Consider the following 19,635-nt stretch of genomic DNA (forward strand, 5'->3'; position numbering starts at 1 on the left):
ATGACTCTGGGGGGAATGGGGGTCTGTCACCCCACCTCCTTGTCTGTGGTCCAGTCGAGTTAGGAGGATTCTGCCTTGTGCTAATTGACAATGCTATTCTCATGCCAACACCCTCTGAGACCGTCAGGAGAGCAGAGCGGTTGGTTCTTTATTCTGATACAAGGACGTAGACTGATTTTTCATTGTTGTTGTAAAGCCCCTGCCACCACATCAGGACTAGCTGGAGTCCATGCAGGTGTTCCAGCAGCACTGCCAGATTGCGGAAGAATACCACGAGGTCAAGAAGAAGATCACTTTGCTGGAGAAGAGGAACTTCTGCCATTTGGGCATGGGACTCAGAACTCCAGATCTTGGTCAGTGTAACACTGTAGCTGGTGGGACCACTTGTGGTTTCCATCACTAGGAAAGGAGACCGTGCTTGGCCTGGGCTTCAAGCGTGGCCTTGGTGCTTCTGTAGAGTGTTCTCACCCCTCATCTGTGAGGACACTGGCCCAACCACTTTTCCTACTGCTGCCCATGTGGCACCGTGCTCCAGCCCGCAGTGTCCCCTCCTCCCTCTCAGAGGAAGACTACCCTGCCTCAGCCATCACAGGGTCAGCTCTGTGCCTGAGCAAAGAAAAAGCCACTGAGGTGATTCTCCTGGCCCTTGTAGGTGGTGCTAGTAGTATTGTCCATGTAAGCTCTGTCCTAGCCTTCTGGTTGTGTGTAGCTCCTGATAGACATGCATACCCTGGGACACCTTGAATCCAACCACTGAGCATGGAGCTGCACACAGGTGATTTAGAGTGGCAATTATAGGAGATTGTAACATCCTCCATGGACACGTTTTATTTGTAGCTTCTGTGGTCTATATTTAAGATGTAGAGTCAGTATCAGCAATAAAGGCTAAGATAAATGGTAAAAAAAATGTAAGATAAGAACAAGAATGAGATAAGTGCATTTCATTTTAGATTTTGGAAAAACTAGATGGGACACTCAGGAAGAAATGCCATAAAATCTACTCCAAATACCAACCTGAAAAGTGGTGTAAGATTTGCCACATATATTCTTTTTAGGAAAACAGTTTTCTAAAACTCATGAAGCCCACATGAGGAGTCCTTGACAAAACCACACATTTAGTTTGAGTGCTGGTGAACTAGGACATTAATTTGCTTTTTCTTCCGTGGAGACTGGGGACCCGACCTACCTGTAGTGCAGGGCGGATGGGACGAGTCAGGGCACCGTTTCCCACTTTGTCTCCATCTACTGCAGCTGTGTTTGGCTAACCAAATCTCTTAGCAGCGTGCTCTGAGCACAACAGCTGTGTGCGTTTGAGTCCAAATGCAGCTAGCAAGTACCAGGTGGACACAGCTCGGCTCCGTGCAAAAACACTTCTTTCAGGCTTAGAAAACCAACGAGAAACTCTGGTACTGATATCTTTAAAGACGAGTTAAAAATAAATTAGTAGAATATTGATTTTTAAGAGTATGCAATTCTTAAAATGTCATTATAATGTTAATTCAAGGTTAGTTAAAATATTTAAAAATTACTTGAAATATTTTATTCTTTATTTTTTCAAACAATAACTATTTTAAAAATCACTAATATTAATGTCATTGTTAAAAAAAACTTTTTTTTTTTAACTGTCATAATTCTTCTGCCAATTAACAAATTGTTAAAATACTTACACGGGCACTTGGTTTGGCTGTTGGTCAAAACACCAATGGCATACTCTACAAATGTGGGTGTTTCAGTAATTCAGGGGATTAATGTCATTTGGAGGTCATTTGACACCCCGGCATGCTTCTTGCATGTTGGTGCCAACACTGTGTCCCATGAGGAGCTGTGGCACTAGCTTTGGACATGCTTCTTTTAAAAAAAAATTAGTAACATCCTCTTTCGGGCAAAAATTCTTCTGATGTTTGTTGCTCTCTGTGCTCAGCCCCACATGAAGTTTGGCTCTGTCTGTAGCTACCTCCTTAACTGCATTTCTGTTTGATCTATCAACAGTCCTCAGATCTCTAAGCTTGTGAGCTTGAAGAAAAACTCCCTTCAAAGCACATTTCAGTTTCAAATGAATCTCAAAGGACCCAGTTAGTCCTTATCTAACCCAAACTGCTGTTCCCATGCCTTCCTCTGGCCATTGTTCTTATCTGTCTTGTTCACTTTGAACGTGGATGCCCAATGCTTAGGAGGTGGTAGGGCACCTTCTTGTACATATGCAAGGGAAGGAAGAATGACGTAGGTCAAAAGACACTATTTTCCAAGATGCGGGAAGGGCTTCATCTCCCTTTGCACGTAAACCACTGCCTAACAAGGTAAAGGGATTCATATTCTACATAGGCCCTGTCATGTCCCAGTGACACTCTTTCCCCTCTAATATTTGAGACGTCAGTGTTTTACAAGTGATAATGGATCAATATCATAGTATTACCTGCTAAAACTAATAAACTGATTTATACAACCACAGTTCATATTTCTTCTGTCTTCTAAGCATATCATGGACTTAAACAGATTTATACGGCTCTATTCTCCATAAAAATTACCTTCAATTCATAAAAAGGTAAGAATGCTTATTAAAAACATGGATTAGGTATGTGCATAAACATTCTGGGGACAATGGATAAAGATGTGGAGGAATGAGACCATATGAAAAAAAAAAAAGAGATTCTTGGTTCCAGGGACAAAAATTGTAAAAGCTGAGGTCATTAAGATCAAGTTTAACTTCAACAGTCATAATCTTAAGGTTGGCTTGTGTGGCAGTGGCTGGAGCAACCTGTCAGGAGATTTTAGTAGTTCATAAGAATGGAAACAAGACTGCTTTGTAGACAGCACTGTGGTCAGATTTGCAGGGTGCTCTGACCCTAAGATAAAGCACCCATCCAACTTGCTTGAGCTTGTGCTAGTCTCTCTTGCTGGCCTTGTCTCCTGGTGGGTTAAAATAGTCCTATTTCCATTTCCAACGTTCCAACAGAACCTTGTGCTTCTAGTCATGCTAAACATTATAACACTTTTAAGTGTGTGTGTGTGTGTGTGTGTGTGTATGTGTGTGTGTGTTTGTGTTCACTTGTTTGTCTACCTTAGTAGGTTTAGAGACCTGGAGAACAAAGGAATTTAGCATTATACCTAGCAGAAGCACCTAATAAATGTTTATTTGATTTTGTTTGATTTAATGCGATTTGCTATAACACCCAATAAAGGCTTACTTGAAAATCCTGCTTCCTTAAAAATGCTGACTGCGCCCAGGTCGCCCAGGTTGCCCGGCACAGAAGAGGCTATTATGAATAGATTCTTGCCTGACCAAGTGGTGGTGCAGTGAATAGAGCGTTGGACGGGAACGCTGAGGACCCAGGTTTGAAACCCCGAGGTTGCTGTCTTGAGCGCGGGCTCATCTGGCTTGAGCGTGGGTTCACGAGCTTGAGCATGGGGTCGCTGGCTTGAGCATGGGATCATAGACATGACGCCATGGTTGCTGGCTTGAAGCCCAAGGTCACTGGCTTGAGCAAGGGGCCACTTGCTCTGCTGCAGCCCCCTGATCAAGGCATATATGAGAAAGCGATCAATGAACTACTATGGTGCCACAATGAAGAACTGATGCTTCTCATCTCTCTCCCTTCCTGTCTGCTGTCTGTCCCCCCCCCCCACAAAAATGGATTCCCTTCAAATACCACAAGCTCCCCATCTTCTCCTTTTGCCTCCCGGGGGTTTTAGACACACAATCCTGGCTGTGCACCTGCACCGGTAAGGAATCCTTCCCTGCGAGAAGGCCATGGCGAGCTCACCTGTAACAGGGGGTACTGGTAAGGTACTGGACTTCCTGCAGCAGACCAAATCTAACCATTTCAGTTTGTCAGGAAAAAGAACTACAAGGGAACAACCTATTATTATTTTTTTTTTACAAAAATTCCACACAGGAGTCTTTTGAAAAGCAAATATGTGCATATTTTCTTTTCCTGGGGAGAAATTAAGCATTTCTCAAAGGGATTTGGAACCCTAAAAGGTTATTACCTCCTGCTTAGGGTGAGGAAACAAGTTGGCTTTCAAATGTCAAGCTTCTACTTTGATGCTAAGTTTTTTGACAGGAATGATAATACCTGAGCCTCTTTTTACTTCCTGCACCTTGTCAAGCCTTCCCAGAGCAAGGCATTCAGCGGGGGTCTGCTTGGCTAAAATGCAAGGGAGCAGGAGCGACTTGAAGAGCAGAGCCACCCCGGGAGGCCACCATCTGTCAGCGCTCCATACCTCCCCACCACGGCGCTCACTGGCAGGCTGGTAGAAAGAAATGACCCCTTTCTGAAAGAGGAGGAATTTTCCATTGTATTTGTATGTTTTGAAACATCCATACTCTTTTCCATGTCCAACTGATGTCCCTTCTAACTTTTATTTGTACGTGGTACTTAACATTGTGAAGATTTTCCATTCGATAATAAAATTCTGGGGGGAGTGGGTCGGTACACAGGTCTTCGAGGAAGAACTCCTGTGAAAATGAGGTGGGACTTGGTTTTCCTCAGAGAGGACGCCTATTTTCTTTTCCTTAAACGAAAAAGAAAAGAGCCGAGGTGCTGTGAGACCCCACACAGACTGGAGTTTTAAACGCAGCAAAAAACGATGCAAGCAAGAGGTCAGTCACCGCAGGAGCCACTGGGAAGGTCTGCAACTGCGGTGACTTTTCTAACAGAGTTCACACAGTCGGGATCAGGCTTGACCACTCCGAAGGAGATGGAAAAAGTGGTTCTTTTTTTTTCTTTCAAGCAGCAGCTTAACTTGCTGACTCAGCAAATGGTTTTTCTCTATTCTAGTTTGGAAAAAACAAAAACAAAAACGTGCCTCGAACGCCCTCTGTCCCCTTCGCCCTTTCTTCCGCCCCCGACTGTACCATTAAGTCCTAAATGCTGGGGTGACTAAAAGGGAGAAAGAATAAATCAGTAATTGCCTAAAACTCATCCCTTCCACGTGGCACAGGGCAGGACTTGCTACTTTCTTTTGAGTTGATGGTAATGATCGTTTTAGGAGGCAGCTGTGCCCACAGGGTCACGGCCAGAGTGAACATTGGACTTTGGGCCGCAGCCAAGGGCGAGGTAAACAACAGGGCTATAAATACGGGCGCTTCTGGCCCTGCCTCCGTGGCGCCGGGCTGCAGAGCAGAGGAGGAGGCAGTCCGTCGAAGGGGTTGCGTAAGTAGAAACTTTGTGTTTTCCAATACACGGATTCTCTTAGAGCATGGTTAAAAAGGATGATTCTGAGTCTGATAAAAGCGTTTCTTCCCTTTTAGAACAGATTTTTTTTTTTTTAGAAAGAAGAGTTAGGTAAAGAGAATAAAAGGGATACAGAAGAGAGCAAACAAAACCCTGTGAAAGTGGGTGCGTGTGTGTGTGTGTGTGTGTGTGGGGGGGGGGGTGCCGGTCCCATGGATGGTGTTCTTGCTCTCAGCCCTGCTTTCTGCACAGCTGAGCGCGGGGCTGGGAGCCGGGAGGCTGAAAAAGTCCGCACTTAGGCTCTGCAGGGAGTTTATTCTAGATGGGCAATCTTGTATGTTCCTGCTTAAGTATTGTACTTCCCATTGAGACACAGAGCGAGAACTCTTATGGGCCAAAAACAGCCCCGGGGATTTGAAGGGCAGAGATGAAATATAGCCATTCTGTGGTGATGTAAAAATGTCTGGGGATATTGTGAGAGCTTCAGAAAAAAAAAAAAAAAAACAGTAAGAAAGGAGAGCAGGTTTGCTCTACTGTGCAGAAATGTGTCACCCCCAAAGAGTTACAGGCCATGGCAAAATTGGGTGGTCTGGGATTAAGTGCAAAGTTTTGCAGTTTAAGGGGTGAATAGTTGCTTTCAGGTGAATGAGGACTGTGGGATGCCCAGCTGAAGTTCAAGGGAAGAGGCTGGAGACAGGGTCCTCACATCCTGTGTTTAATGGGGAATTTTAAACAAATGTAGGTCTGTATGTGGCCAACAAACACTTCTGGGTTTTGTGATTAAAAGTGGTAAGATTAGTACAATTTATACCTACTTTCTAATTGCTATTGGATTAGCTGCTAGTAAATCCAGTGCTGTTATTTATCTTTATTGTTTTTATGTGGCCGCTGGGCAGCTGTAATTATACTCAGAAGTCTATTGTGTAAAAAATAAAGTGATCTTAAATAAACACAGTTGAGCAGCCTGTTAGTCATCACAACAGAAGAAAATCTGAAAGTGTGCGCTCTAATTCTCTATCCTCGGCTGATGGCTTATTTTTCCATCAAAGAACTAAATGAGGGAAAGGAGTGGAATAGCCTTTTCTTATTCTCACTACTTAGCATTTGGACCATTATGCTCTCTGACAACATGAGAGAGCCAGGTGCTGAATTTATGCTGAAGGTTCTGAAACATTCTAAATTTATGCTGAAGAAAGTAGGGATAAATCTATCTATTCCAGGAAGAAACAAAACAGCCCAAATGATTTTAATGTTTTCTTTGCCTTTCTAGGGCATAAACAAACACACAGAACACCTTGGCTGCTACTATTAGTACAGGTGACCTATCTAAAAACTCACACCGTATTAACATAGTCCAGAAGTCATGTTTTGGAGTTAGCAGAACTGGTTTGAATACAGGCTCCCTTGTGACTTACTGCCTGTGTGGACTTCGGCAAGATTCCTAATCTCTCTCTTAGCCACAGTTTCCTCAACTGCAGAAGAGGAGAAGGCTCACATAGGTGTTAGGACTAACTGACATGATATAAAAAATTGCTTAGTATCACCTGTATATAGTTTTTAAATGCTCAATAAATGGTAGATATAAGGATAATTATATCAGTACAGATACTATACTAAATTCCCCAGATTTCATCTAGATAGTGTCTCCTTTTTAAAATATTTGACTTTTTAAAATATTATAATAGTTGGGCCTGACCTGTGGTGGCACAGTGGAAAAGCGTTGACCTGGAACGCTGAGGTCGCCAGTTCAAAACCCTGGGCTTGCCTGGTCAAGGCACATATGGGAGTTGATGCTTCCTGCTCCTCCCCTCCTTCTCTTTCTCTCTCTTTCTCTCTATCTCTCTTCTCTAAAATGAATAAATAAATAAAAAAAAGAAGCAATAGTCTTGCATATTAAAATATTATAATAGTTGGGATGGGCTTAATCAATAATTTATCCTCTTTTAACCAACCCCCCCTTCCTCCCTTTAGTTAGGCTCTTATCATGACATAAAATAAAAATTTTGTGGTATTAAATAATAGGAAAGATTCTATAGAGTCCCATCTATTTGTAGCCTTCATTAGAGCCCTAATAAATCTGTTAGCTTACTACCCTCCGAATTCTGGGCTCACTCTAGGAATCTTATCATTAGCTCCCCTCACCCTCAACCTCTGCCTCATAAATAACTGATACTACTTTTTAATCCCACATCAGTGCCTGAAAAGTAGCCAAATTCCTGGCTCTGGAACTTCGTTCTGATCTCTTTCCTTAGAGATCTCTCTCCGTCAGAATGGGCCCGGTGACCCATGTGACTTTTTCTTTCTCTGCTCATCTCAGCTGACTGGGTTCCTTTTTTCACTACCTCTCCACATGTCACCAAAATTATCCGTAGCTCTCTGCTGAGAGAGCTAGCCCTTTTTGGGGAACATTTCTGGTCAGGTATTTAATTTTCCTATTCAGAGAGGGCATCTTTTTATCCAAAACTGTGCCATCTATCACAGGAATTTCCGGAAAGTATTGGTAGCCAATAGACTAATTGAGTATAGATTTCAATGAGTCTTAAATGGTGTAGAGGGCAGTGGACATGTAGTATTTCTCCTTGATAATTTGTTCTTTTCCACTGGCCCGTACTTAGCTTGGATGTAGTGGTGATATTTTGACAGCTATATCTGAAGAGATTCAGATCCTCTAATATTGGCATTGCAGTTGACTTGAAGAAACACGAGTGGGGGGCTAATACCCATGGGATTCATACATATGGAAGGTTTGCACCTGAGGAGCTGAGGGCTTCATGGGCCACCGTTGTGCTAATGGACAACCTGCATGCCACCTCCTGGTCTCCTGGGCTCTCTTCCCATTTCTGTGTGGAATCCCCCACTTGACTCCTTCCTTTCTTTGGTTGGTGAGGGATGGAAAGATGCACTCAGAACTTGGTGTATCTCAAAACTCAAATCACATTTGCAGAATGTGACTCAGTTATAGCGCTGCAGAATGTGACTCAGTTATAGTGGCCGTTGTCTCGCACTTTAAGTATGTTATCGTCTTCTAGAGAAGCATTTGGCTCCCCGATCAGACCAGTCTCCATAGGGTCTTAGTGAAGTATCTTGCTAAACTAGACAGTTAGGAAGTTCTTTAACAACTGCCCTGCTTCTTGCTTATCTTTCCACTGTTAAAGGAAGATTTGGTGCATGGAGGTCCAATGTAATAAGCTCAACAACATGGAGATACTCATGGCTAGATATCTGTTGGAAAGATAATTAGATTTGCTGGATTTATAGAAACACCTAGATGTGGAGCCATCTATGACAATGACAGAAAGCTTTTCTCTCTCACAGGAGGACAACAGCTGCAATGTTGAGGAGTCTGGGGTTGGCCCTGGCTCTCTGTCTCCTCCCCTGGGGAGGGGCGGAGAGCCAGGAGCAAAGCTCCCGTTGTAAGCAGCCTCCAGCCTGGAGCATAGGGGATCAGGACCCGATGCTGAACTCTTACGGTTCAGTGACTGTGGTCGCCCTTCTGCAAGCCAGCTGATTATTCTGCATTATGCAGGCGTCCAGGTAAGCTAGCCTTTCTGTGCTTTAGGCTTTCTTTAGGGAAATGCCATTAACCACATACATACATAAAATGAAAAGTAGAAAGGATATATTTATTAAATCACATTTTTGGAAAAACAAAACATCTTTGCCTAGAATATATTAGAAGAAAAAAAGACTAGGAGGGTATACACCAAAATGTTTACAGTGGTTTTCCTGGGAGTATGAAAATTTTTCTTTTTGTGGACCTATATTTTATAATGTCCTACTGAATAGGTATGACTTGTATAATGAAAACATTCTAAAACGTACTCCTGCAAATGCATTAGTTATTTCAGTATAGCATACAAAGATGAATGCTTTGCTGGAGGAGAATGAATCCTAGACGTGGCCCAATAGTTTTAGGTCATTTAACAAAAATATATATGTATTCAAATTTGTTAAATATATGTTACAAATATGTGTAAAAGTGATTGGTGGATTATATACTGGGTAGACTTCTCTGGAAGCTAGATTAAAAATATACACCTCATAGGATTAATTTCAGAACTAAATGAGCTAATTCTTGTGTAATCACTTAGCATAAGGTTTCAACTGAGCATAAATGCTTAATAAATAATTCAAAAAACGAGTTTTAGTGCTTTACAACAATATAAAGAAAGGGTACGAGGAAGTACAAAGTAGTAAGAGAGTTTCATGTAGAAAGCAAAGAGTGAGGAGAAACAAGCATCCCTAATACAATTAAATGACACCATGAATTTTTTTGTGTGTTTTCCCCAAATATTTCAGCTTGGAACACCTGCGAGTAAAACTGGAGAAAGAAGGTTTTTCCAACATCTCCTATGTGATTGTTAATCATCACGGGGCCCTTTCTCGATTGCTATATATGCACCTTAAAGATTCCGTTTCAGAGCATATTCCTGTTTATCAACAAGAAGAAAACCAAAAAGATGTCTGGACTCTCTTAAATGGAAACAAGGATGACTTCCTCATATATGACAGGTGTGTACACACACGCACACAACACCAGAAGTTAAAAGATACTTACTTTGTATTTAATTAAATAGAAAGTGATTTAAGATGATACTTGCTTTTATTTTATTATCAAATACTTAGTTTCAAAGTAAGCCCATAAAATATTTGATTCTAATATTTTATTGATTTTAGTGTGTGTGTGTGTGTGTGAGAGAGAGAGAGAGAGAGAGAGAGAGGGAGGGAGGGAGGAAAGAGATGAGAAGCATCGACTCATAGTTGTTTCCCTTTAGTTGTTCATTGACTGCTTTCTCATATGTGCCTTGATGGGGGGGGGGCTCCAGCTGAGCTCGTGACCCCTTGCTCAAGCCAGTGACCTTGGGATCACGTCAATGATCCCATGGTCAAGTCAGCAACCTCATGCTCAAGCCCATGACCTCAGGGTTTCAAACTGGCCACCTCAGCATCCCAGATCAATGCTCTATCCACTGTGCCACCACTGGTCAGGCATGACTAATATTTTAAAAACTACTTTTATATAAAGAATTCACTATTCTAGTAGAGAAAGAAAGAAGCTTGACCATACTTCCCTTATAAATTGGAGTTCTGGTTAAATACAAATGATGATTGATATATCACATACAACTTTTTTTTTTTTTTTAAAGTGAGAGGAGGGGAGACAGAGATACAGACTCCTGCATGTGCCCCGACCAGGATCCACCTGGCAACCCCGTCTAGGGCTGATGCTCTGCCCATCTGGGGCCATGCTCACAACTGAGCTATTTTTAGTGGCCGAGGCAGAGGCTCCATGGAGCCATCCTCAATGTCCAGGGCCGATGCACTTGAACCAATTGAGCCATAGCTACGGAAGGAGAAGAGAGAGAGAAGGGGAAGGAGGAGGGGTCAAGAAGTAGATGGTCGCTTCTGTGTGCCCTGACAGGGATCAAACCCAGGACATCTACATGCTGGGCCAACACTTTAACACTGAGCCAACTGGCCAGGGTTCACATACAATTCTAATCTAAGAATTTTGCAGGTGAATAATCACTCTTTGCAGACTACTTGCTTGTCTCTAATCTTATTAATAATTTTAAGGCTACAGACCTGAATTTCTGCACTATATAAACTGTGTTAATTATTTAGAGATAACCAGCATGAATCTGTTTTTGATTCCATAAACAATGAAAACATTTGTATTTTGAGAGAACCTCAATGTATATTATTTGATATTATTAACATTCTTAGAGGATACTCTGTATTTTTTTTGATTGTTTAGAGATGGCGAGGCAGACTCGGCCTATGCCCAAGCCCTTCTTGGTTTTACTCTATTTTTAATATTACATGTCATTCTTTCAGGACTGAAAAGTTCTAATGTAGTCAGCTGTGAAGTGTCAACCTCTGATATTCACATGAAGTCGAATATACTGGGCAAAATGTAGGCAAGAGGACATTTCAGCTCCATTATTTCTTAGAGCGCCCAGTGTTATAATTCTATTTCTTTCATTGTACTGAAATTTTTGTTGTATCAGGTTTATTTTTAAGGAAATGGGCTACTGTCCCAGACTCTAGGAATTTTTTTGCAATGCTGTGATATCTTGCATGGAATTCCTGCTGCATCAGCAGTTGTTCACAACTGCTCATGTGATTTGGAGAGCTTAATTTATGATATCAGTAGTTTGGCTGTTGGTAGAATTTTTAAGTCAATTACAAAATTGTATTTGACCAGGTCACAAGGACTACACTACTGAGTTTAATATTATTTGTAGTGATATATGTATAACATTTCTGAATGCTAGTGTTAGACTCGCTGTTGTCTTCCTCTGAGCTGGCCTGGTGTGCAGTACCAGGGAGCTTGTGAAGAACACCTGCTGAAGGTGTGAGCGCATCTTAGTTTTGGGACCACCAAACCAACACGGTGCTATTCCAGGCCATGCTCGAGGAGGACCACGGTGCAGAAAACACTGTAATGACGTCGTATTCGTCCTTTTTTTCCAGATGTGGTCGCCTTGTCTATCACCTTGGCTTGCCTTTCTCCATCCTGAGTTTCTCGTATGTGGAAGAAGCTATCAAGATCACTTACTGTGAAGAGAAATGTGGAAACTGCTCTGTCACGGTACTTTTCTCAATTATTTTTACTGGGAGAAAATCCTTTAAGAGTTATCTAAATAAATGAATGTTTCATGACCAATTAGCTACTCAGTGTTTCTGTTGATTACTACAAATAAATGACACAGTAATTTTTATAATGACACATACTTCCTGTCATGTAACATCTTTTCAAGATCCGTACTGCTACTTTATCTAGAAGGATTTTAGAAAATAAAAAATAACAAAGATCATATATTTCAGTCACCACTAAATGATGTTTTCAGAGTATAAGTGCTCCAAGAACTCAGCCAACAAAAAATAAAATAACTGTAACATCCTGCATGTTGTTTACACAAGAAGAGTGTGATAGCAAAGCTTAACCATAGCATTACTGGAATGTATTCGGGACCCAGAGAACTACTAAATGCATCAAGGACACAAGACTGTCAGCCCCTCCATGAAGCCCTTATACTGTCTGCCCATTTTACAGTTGGATTGCTGCTTTTACTTCAAAATGGGATAATTTTTCCATTCGTTAGATTTTGTTCCTAACAAACAGGAGAATATTTCTTCCTTCTAATAAGAATCACCATATTTAGGCCCTGGTGGGGTAGTTCAGTTGGTTAGGGCATTGTCCTTATACATCAAGGTTGTGGGTTTAAGGGGAATGACAAATTTCTTCTCCCCTACTCTCTATCTCTCAAATAAATTTAAAACATTTTTTTAAGAGAAGCACTATATTTAAATATTGTTTATAAAAAAGACAATGCAAGAATTTTAATTTGTATTAACTAGACTTTCCCCCCACCATTTTAAAAAGGAAAATAATTCCAAACAGTGTTTGCTTGATAGGGCAATGTGGCAAAGTTTAAACAGGTTTAAAAGTAATTCTGAATTTTATTTATAAGTGATAGTTCCTTTAGACTTTTCCCAGCTCTAAAAAAGTCATTTCAAATGATAAAAAATCACTTACTTACTTAATTTAGTTGCTAAAGAACACAACAGGTTGATTACTCTAGTTTATATCATTTTTTACATGTTAATCTTCATAATAATCTAATAAGGGTTGTCTGCTTTGAAGATGGGAAGACTGATATAATGAACATAAATTGTTAGCTCAATGGCTAGCTTATACTCAGTGCTTAATAAATGCTTGCTAGCTATATTGATTCCTCGTACATGGGGATTATTTCAGTGTTTGGCATTTTTGAAAATACCTAATAATTATACCTAGTTATCTTAAAGGCAGAAACATTTCTACTACATGGTAAAAATTTACAAGTCATCTGTAAAAAGGAATAATATACCATCTGTATCTGATATGCCAAATCAAATTAGAGTTTTTCTATTTCATTGTATTCTACATGCCTCAATTATATAACACATTATTTTATGTATTATTAAAAATGTTGTCAGTTAAAGTAGGACACAGGCTATAGCATCATCAGTAATAGGATGCATTCTAATTTTAAAGATATTAAAATGTGAAAAAAATACATTGTAGAATCAATGAAATATGGTAATTGGCTTCCAGAACCTAATTAGACTACTGCCATAGTTATTTGTGTTTGTTTAATCATTGAACATTTAGAATATCACACAGTATATTTTAAACATCTATCAAATTGTGTTTAAGTTTTTAATCAAATACTATTAACTTCTCAGAAGTAATGCAGAAATAACCAAAAAGTGTACCACTTAGTAGTTGTATGCTAAAATCCAATGAAATTTATAATTGTTCAAAATCTTTAAAACACCAAACCAAAGCAAGCCACTTAGCCTTTGGTCTCTTGAGTTGACTTTGTGACCTTATTTACAAGTAACTTGAGGTTTCCTATTACCTTGCTCTATCTATAAGCTTGGAGCCTGTGGTTTGTGGGCACATAAGACACTAAAGAGACTTCCAACAAATTAAAGACCTTGGCCCTGGCCGGTTGGCTCAGCGGTAGAGCATCGGCCTAGCGTGCGGAGGACCCGGGTTCGATTCCTGGCCAGGGCACACAGGAGAAGCTCCCATTTGCTTCTCCACCCCTCCGCCGCGCTTTCCTCTCTGTCTCTCTCTTCCCCTCCCGCAGCCAAGGCTCCATTGGAGCAAAGATGGCCCGGGCGGTGGGGATGGCTCTGTGGCCTCTGCCTCAGGCGCTAGAGTGGCTCTGGTCGCAACATGGTGACGCCCAGGATGGGCAGAGCATCGCCCCCTGGTGGGCAGAGCGTCGCCCCATGGTGGGCGTGCCGGGTGGATCCCGGTCGGGCGCATGCGGGAGTCTGTCTGACTGTCTCTCCCCGTTTCCAGCTTCAGAAAAATGAAAAAAAAAAAAAAATTAAAGATCTTGGCCAGTGCAGAGCAGCTGTTAGGTCCACGGAAAGTGGGCAGTGGTGGCTCTTTCAGCTGCCAGCACCACTGCGGACACAGGGACACTCTGACCTTCACTTTGGTGAAGTTCAAAATGTTTCCTGGCATAAGCTCAGGTATGAAACACTACCGATTTTGAGCAGTTTATTGGTGTTTCTGAATTATTGCTGAGAAATTAGTTTGCCTCCGAGGATAGTATTAGATTTGATGCACTGTTGACATGGGTACAAAGGGTTCCATGCAGTCAGCTGACATTAGGATTTGATATTTGGTTGACTTGCCTATAATCAACTTAAGTTCTTTTAAGCAGTTTATTTAGTTTTGCTTCAGCAGATATAAATACAGTGATTTGACTTTCTTTTTAAGGCTCAACGTATCTCTCAAGTTCTTCTTCGAGATACAGGAAAATTTAGGAAATGCTTTTGATGAGAAAAAGATAATCTGAATTCTGTTATTAAATTAACCTGTATTAAGCTGAGGTGAACTGTTGAACTTTAACTTTATTACACTCATTAGTATTATGCTAGAAAACCAAAGCCAGTCCCTTCTAATTAGCTAAAATTTCATATGAGTTAGCTCTACAAATTATTTTGCAAGCATTGCGTGTTGTTGATGTGATTGATAAATTGTTCCAGACGCTGGAAGATGAAGACTTCTGTAAAAATGTATCTTTGGTGACTGCGAGAAACAGCACAGAGGCTCCGGAGCCGCGGCACCAGCACGGGCACGGACACGGGCACTCGCACGGGCACGGACACAGGCACTGGCATGAGCACGTTAGCAACGGCCAGCGCTCGGAGAACCAGCAGCCGGAAGCACCGAGCACACATGAGCATCCCCCACATCTAGGCCTTCACGACCACCACAAGCTCCAGGGCCCCCAAAGACAGGGTCAGCCAGTGAACTGAGATGTGCCAGGAAGTGACACTCGACCACTCACTTCTTCACAAAAGAAACTCTGAGGAAAGAGATGAATAAATCAGTTACTCTGAAAGTTGTCCAAAGATTCAGAGGTAGCTCCCAGCAGCTGATGATGACATTGTCGACATCTGGTATTCGAGAAAACAGGGTCAGCAACCACCTGACAGTGCATAGAAAACCTCCCTTCACTATGTAGCTGACAGGGACTGTGGGCAGAGGAGGAAGTCATTGAGTCTTGACAGTGACGCCTGCCTCCAGCTGCCTGACAGGCGCGTCCACCCCTCCAGCACCCAGAAGACAGCACCAACTGAAGCTGAGAAGGTGAGGCGGGGATGTGAAAATGACCTTCCAACTAAATATCTTAACTAGGAGATTCTCCCAAGTCAGTCTAGACAGTTTCACTCCCAACATTTTTATAAGCTACCTAATTAATAGTGATAAAAAAATTAGGAATTGGATTTGTGCAAACATGAAGAAATCAACTATACTGGCTTCCAAATTTTAAGATTTATGCCAAAGAAAATTTTGTCCCAACCCATTTTTTTTTAAAATGAAAGAACTGAAAGGTGGTTGCAGCATTTGGTTAATATGTCTTTCTTTTTCTTTTTCCAGTATTCTACTTGCTTTAATGAAAACAGAAACATAAACTATGACCTAGGGGTTTCTGTTGGACAGTCAGCAAGTTAGGATGGAGAGAGAACAACAAAGACATGTTTTCCATTTTTTCTTAATTCTCAGAATGTTACCTTTGTCTTTTTAATCCTACATTTTTCACTAATTAAACGTTTAAGGAACAGGTGAATTGTCTTTTAAGATCCAGAAATACTTAACATATGAGTATTTTGCTATGACTACATTTTAAATATTCATTTATACTTTTTTATATCTGTGGCTCAAATCTTGATTTTTACTATTGCCTATAAAAGAAGGCTTTATCTATTGTTTTCTTTACTTCACATTGTATCACTCTCTTTACAACTTGAGAAAGCCTTTCTTGAAAGATGTTAAAAGAATGATAAAAGAATGTTGTCTATCTCTTGATTGCTTAGAAAGTATTTCCATAGCCAATGATGGTTCAATAGGTAAACTGAGTCCTATAAACTTGAATTTCTTTATGGTTAATACTATTAAGCAAGAATGCAGTATACAGTTGGCCAAAGTGTGGATTTATTTCAATAAACTCAATTTAAAATGTTTAAAGCTGTCTCTTTTGTTGTAATTATTTAGGCAGCGTGTTACAAAAGAAGTGAATTTTTCAACTGATTTTAAAGAAATTAAATAGCAACAAATGAATTTACTGCTATACTTAAAACCGTCTACGTTTAAGGTGAGAATCGTTGCCAACAGAGAGGCGTCGCTCTAAATCGTGAATGGTGTTGCGAAGAATTGCAATCTCCTTGTTTTTTTCTTCTTGAAGATGTTGAAGCTTCTAAATGGGAAGCAGAAAAACTTTGTTATTGCAACCCAGAAGTAATAAGATTAAGTACAGGAACAACAAAACAACAAAAACTAAACTTCTAGTTTAAGTAGAAGTAGGTAGTAAAAAAAGACACCTTATGTTGAAAAGTATAATTGTGTTTTTGTGGGACTCAGTGGAATGAAATTGGAGTAAGGATGCAAACACACACATTAGCACCATTTGGTTTGGCTTGTGCCCCTCTACTTACATAGCTTGAAGCCAGAAAGCTGAACAGAAAGGGATCTGCTGTGAGACTAAGTAGCATCAGAAGTCAGTCAACCTGAGTTCAAAGTACATCCTGGAATCCAGACAATCTGGAGAGGACTTCACTAGTGTTTTAATTCATACTAAGGCTTACCTAGTTTAAATTTAAGGTGACCTTTAAAGATTATTTGAAATCTATTATCTTTCTGATTGTCTGATATATTTTAAGAAAAGTCAGTATATTGTTAGAAAACATAAGGAACTTTTATGGAAGGAAACACACTAGGAACATTTCCTTAAGCGATAGCCGTGGAAAAAAATGTACATACCCGTCTGTAGATGCTCTGAGGCAAAGCAGTGGAGTCTGGATATGGTTTGGGTTTAGTTTGAACTCTTGCTAGTTTGGCGTCAAACTGAATCAAGTTTAAAAACAAAGTTATTGAGAACATTCTAGTTAAACAATTAGAAACAACTTTCTCCATAGATATGAATATCCATTATATCCTTTGACATTTAATTTGTAATTTAAGTATATTCTCTGTAAAACAGAAGATAGAAAAGTCTTTCTTTAAGAAAGAACAGAGAACACCCAAATGAAGTTAACCCTGGCTGCATACTAAGATTACACCGAGGAGCTTTTTAAAAGAACCAAATACTGGACTGCCTTAGAGATTCTGGGTGGGGTTAGCATCATCTTTTTCTTAAGACACCAGGTGTTTCTATCATGCAGGGTTAAGAATCTCATTAAGAGGGCTGAAAACCTAGTTAATTTAGAGATAAAAATATTTTTACATTACTTTGTACTTTTGTAAAGAAAATGTAGTGTAACAATCATGGGAGAAAAACTCACATACCCTTCTGTATAGACTTTGAGGTTAAACAGTGGAATTTGGATATGCTTTTGTTGATTTAGTTTGAACTTTTGCTAGTTTGACATAAACTGAATCAGGTTTTAAAAAATTCTCATAAGGCCATTCTTACAGGTCATGTATGTGTATGTACACACACACACACACACACACACACACACACACACACACACACACACACACACAGTGTGTCCGTAAAGTCATGGTGTACTTTTGACCGGTCACAGGAAAGCAACAAAAGACGATAGAAATATGAAGTCTGCACCAAATAAAAGGAAAACCCTCCCAGTTTCTGTAGGATGATGTGGCAGCATGTACGCATGCGTAGATGATGACATAACACCGTGTATACAGCGGAGCAGCCCATGGCCATGCCACTTGAGATGTGGACAGTACAGAGAAAAGTTCAGTGTGTTCTGTGGCTCGCTAAATTCGAATCTGTGACCAAAGTGCAACGTGAATATCAGCATGTTTATAAAGAAGCGCCGCCACATAGGAATAATAACATTACTCGGTGGGATAAGCAGTTGAAGGAAACCGGCAGTTTGGTGGAGAAACCCCGTTCTGGTAGGCCATCAGTCAGTGACGAGTCTGTAGAGGCTATACGGGATAGCTACCTAAGGAGCCCTAAAATATCTGTGCGTGAGCCCACATGGAACTGCACTGAATAGGTATGAAACTGGGAGAGTTTTCCTTTTATTTGGTGCAGATTTCACATTTCTATCGTCTTTTGTTGCACCGGTCAAAAGTGCACCCTGACTTTACAGACACACTGTGTGTGTGTGTGTGTGTGTGTGTGTGTGTGTGTATGTGTGTGTGTGTATGATCTTCCATTATAATTTTTCCCTTCAGTTTGATTTTAGTGTAGCCTCTCTGGGGACTAAGAATAAATTCTCTGTGAGATTATGTTCTAGTTAGGGGAGAGAAATGGATAGTTACAATGAAAATAAATAGCAAAAGAGTTCTGTATGTCAGTCACACAACAGACTTGGGCTAACAGGGCCTGATGGCAAATAAAGTGCATATTCCCAATCAATGGATTCAAAGTTGATGGCACATCTGAAAACATGGCTTCTGCATGGCTGCTGGCCACCCCGTCTGTCTGTGCTGTGTGGGTGTGTGCGGCCAGAAGGCAGTGCCCAGCAAGCCTCTGAACTGAGCAGAGCTCCCTTCTGCTCAGTGTGTAAACAGCGGTCAATGCGGCACCACCCCAGGAAGCCTAGGGATACCAAATTTTCAGGAACGTGAAAAGGAAGCTAACGCGGTGAATCACTACAACATAAGGTAAAGTGGGAGTCAGGCTGGGGGAATGTGATAAAATAATGATGGGAAGGGAGATTGGTAAAATCTAGAAATAAATTTAAAGAACAATTATATTGTCAAATACCAATATATTTAGATTTTCACACCTGGTCAAACAACCCACTGGAAGGCTTTTCAGCAAAGAACTGGAACGCCCTGTTTGAAGTCCCTCTAATTTTTTTCAGTCTGGTTTGTCTGCCTCTATGATATGTATTATGCTACACAGTTATTAGAGAGACAGTTGTCTCATTTTATCCCAAGTAAAGAGAAAGGAATTTCTAGTTGGTTCACCAGGGTTCCACAATTTCTGCCGAGGAGAGATTAAAGTTAAGTATTAGGACCCCCTCGCCCCCCAGTGAGGGAGGGTAATTCTATGAAGCCTGAGCTCTCTGACCCCCGTCTCAGAAGGAACAGTACCTTCTCTGGGAACCATGGCCTTTGGATGATTGAAGAGTCCCACCTTCAGGCCAAGTGCTGAAGGGCAGTGTAGCTAACAGTGGTAGGGGTTTGGGCATTGCTTGTGATGGAGAATGAGTGTGTGTGAAGGCCTCTCACAGAGTTGTTTTTACTCCTGAAAGTTCTCACTGTGATGAAAAATACCCAGAGTATGCTAACGGATGCCTCCACAAATTTAGCAGTCTTAAACATTTACCTCTAGATGTAGTTTAATTATTTCATTTTGTTTATCCTTTTCTTGAATTCTTAACTTTTCATTTAACTCTGAAATTTCCACCTCCATTTTCTCTATCTGTTCTTTATTCTTTTCTTCATTTAATTCAACTA

General features: G+C 40.8%; 2 protein-coding genes across 4 annotated transcripts in view; one reads left to right on the forward strand and one right to left on the reverse strand.

The window, feature by feature from the left end:
• Positions 1 to 5,047: 5,047 nt before the first annotated feature.
• Positions 5,048 to 16,218, forward strand: SELENOP (selenoprotein P). Its single transcript, XM_066378276.1, is given in 5 exon segments — positions 5,048 to 5,153; positions 8,490 to 8,708; positions 9,474 to 9,686; positions 11,652 to 11,769; positions 14,733 to 16,218. Coding segments are annotated over 4 exon segments (873 nt in total). The 5' UTR covers positions 5,048 to 5,153; positions 8,490 to 8,505; the 3' UTR covers positions 15,072 to 16,218.
• CCDC152 (coiled-coil domain containing 152) overlaps positions 15,840 to 19,635 on the reverse strand; it is a 46,017-nt gene continuing 42,221 nt past the window's right edge. For all 3 annotated transcript variants that reach the window (XM_066378309.1, XM_066378300.1, XM_066378289.1), the window contains exons 7-9: positions 19,505 to 19,632; positions 17,011 to 17,094; positions 15,840 to 16,447 (exon numbers count right to left, since the gene is read on the reverse strand). In XM_066378309.1, coding sequence (XP_066234406.1) covers positions 16,325 to 16,447; positions 17,011 to 17,094; positions 19,505 to 19,632 — 335 coding nt within the window. In that variant the 3' untranslated portion in view covers positions 15,840 to 16,324. The remainder of the gene's footprint in view (positions 16,448 to 17,010; positions 17,095 to 19,504; positions 19,633 to 19,635) is intronic.

This window comes from Saccopteryx leptura, chromosome 1 (genome assembly GCF_036850995.1).
Source record: "Saccopteryx leptura isolate mSacLep1 chromosome 1, mSacLep1_pri_phased_curated, whole genome shotgun sequence".
Classification (NCBI taxonomy): domain Eukaryota; kingdom Metazoa; phylum Chordata; class Mammalia; order Chiroptera; family Emballonuridae; genus Saccopteryx; species Saccopteryx leptura.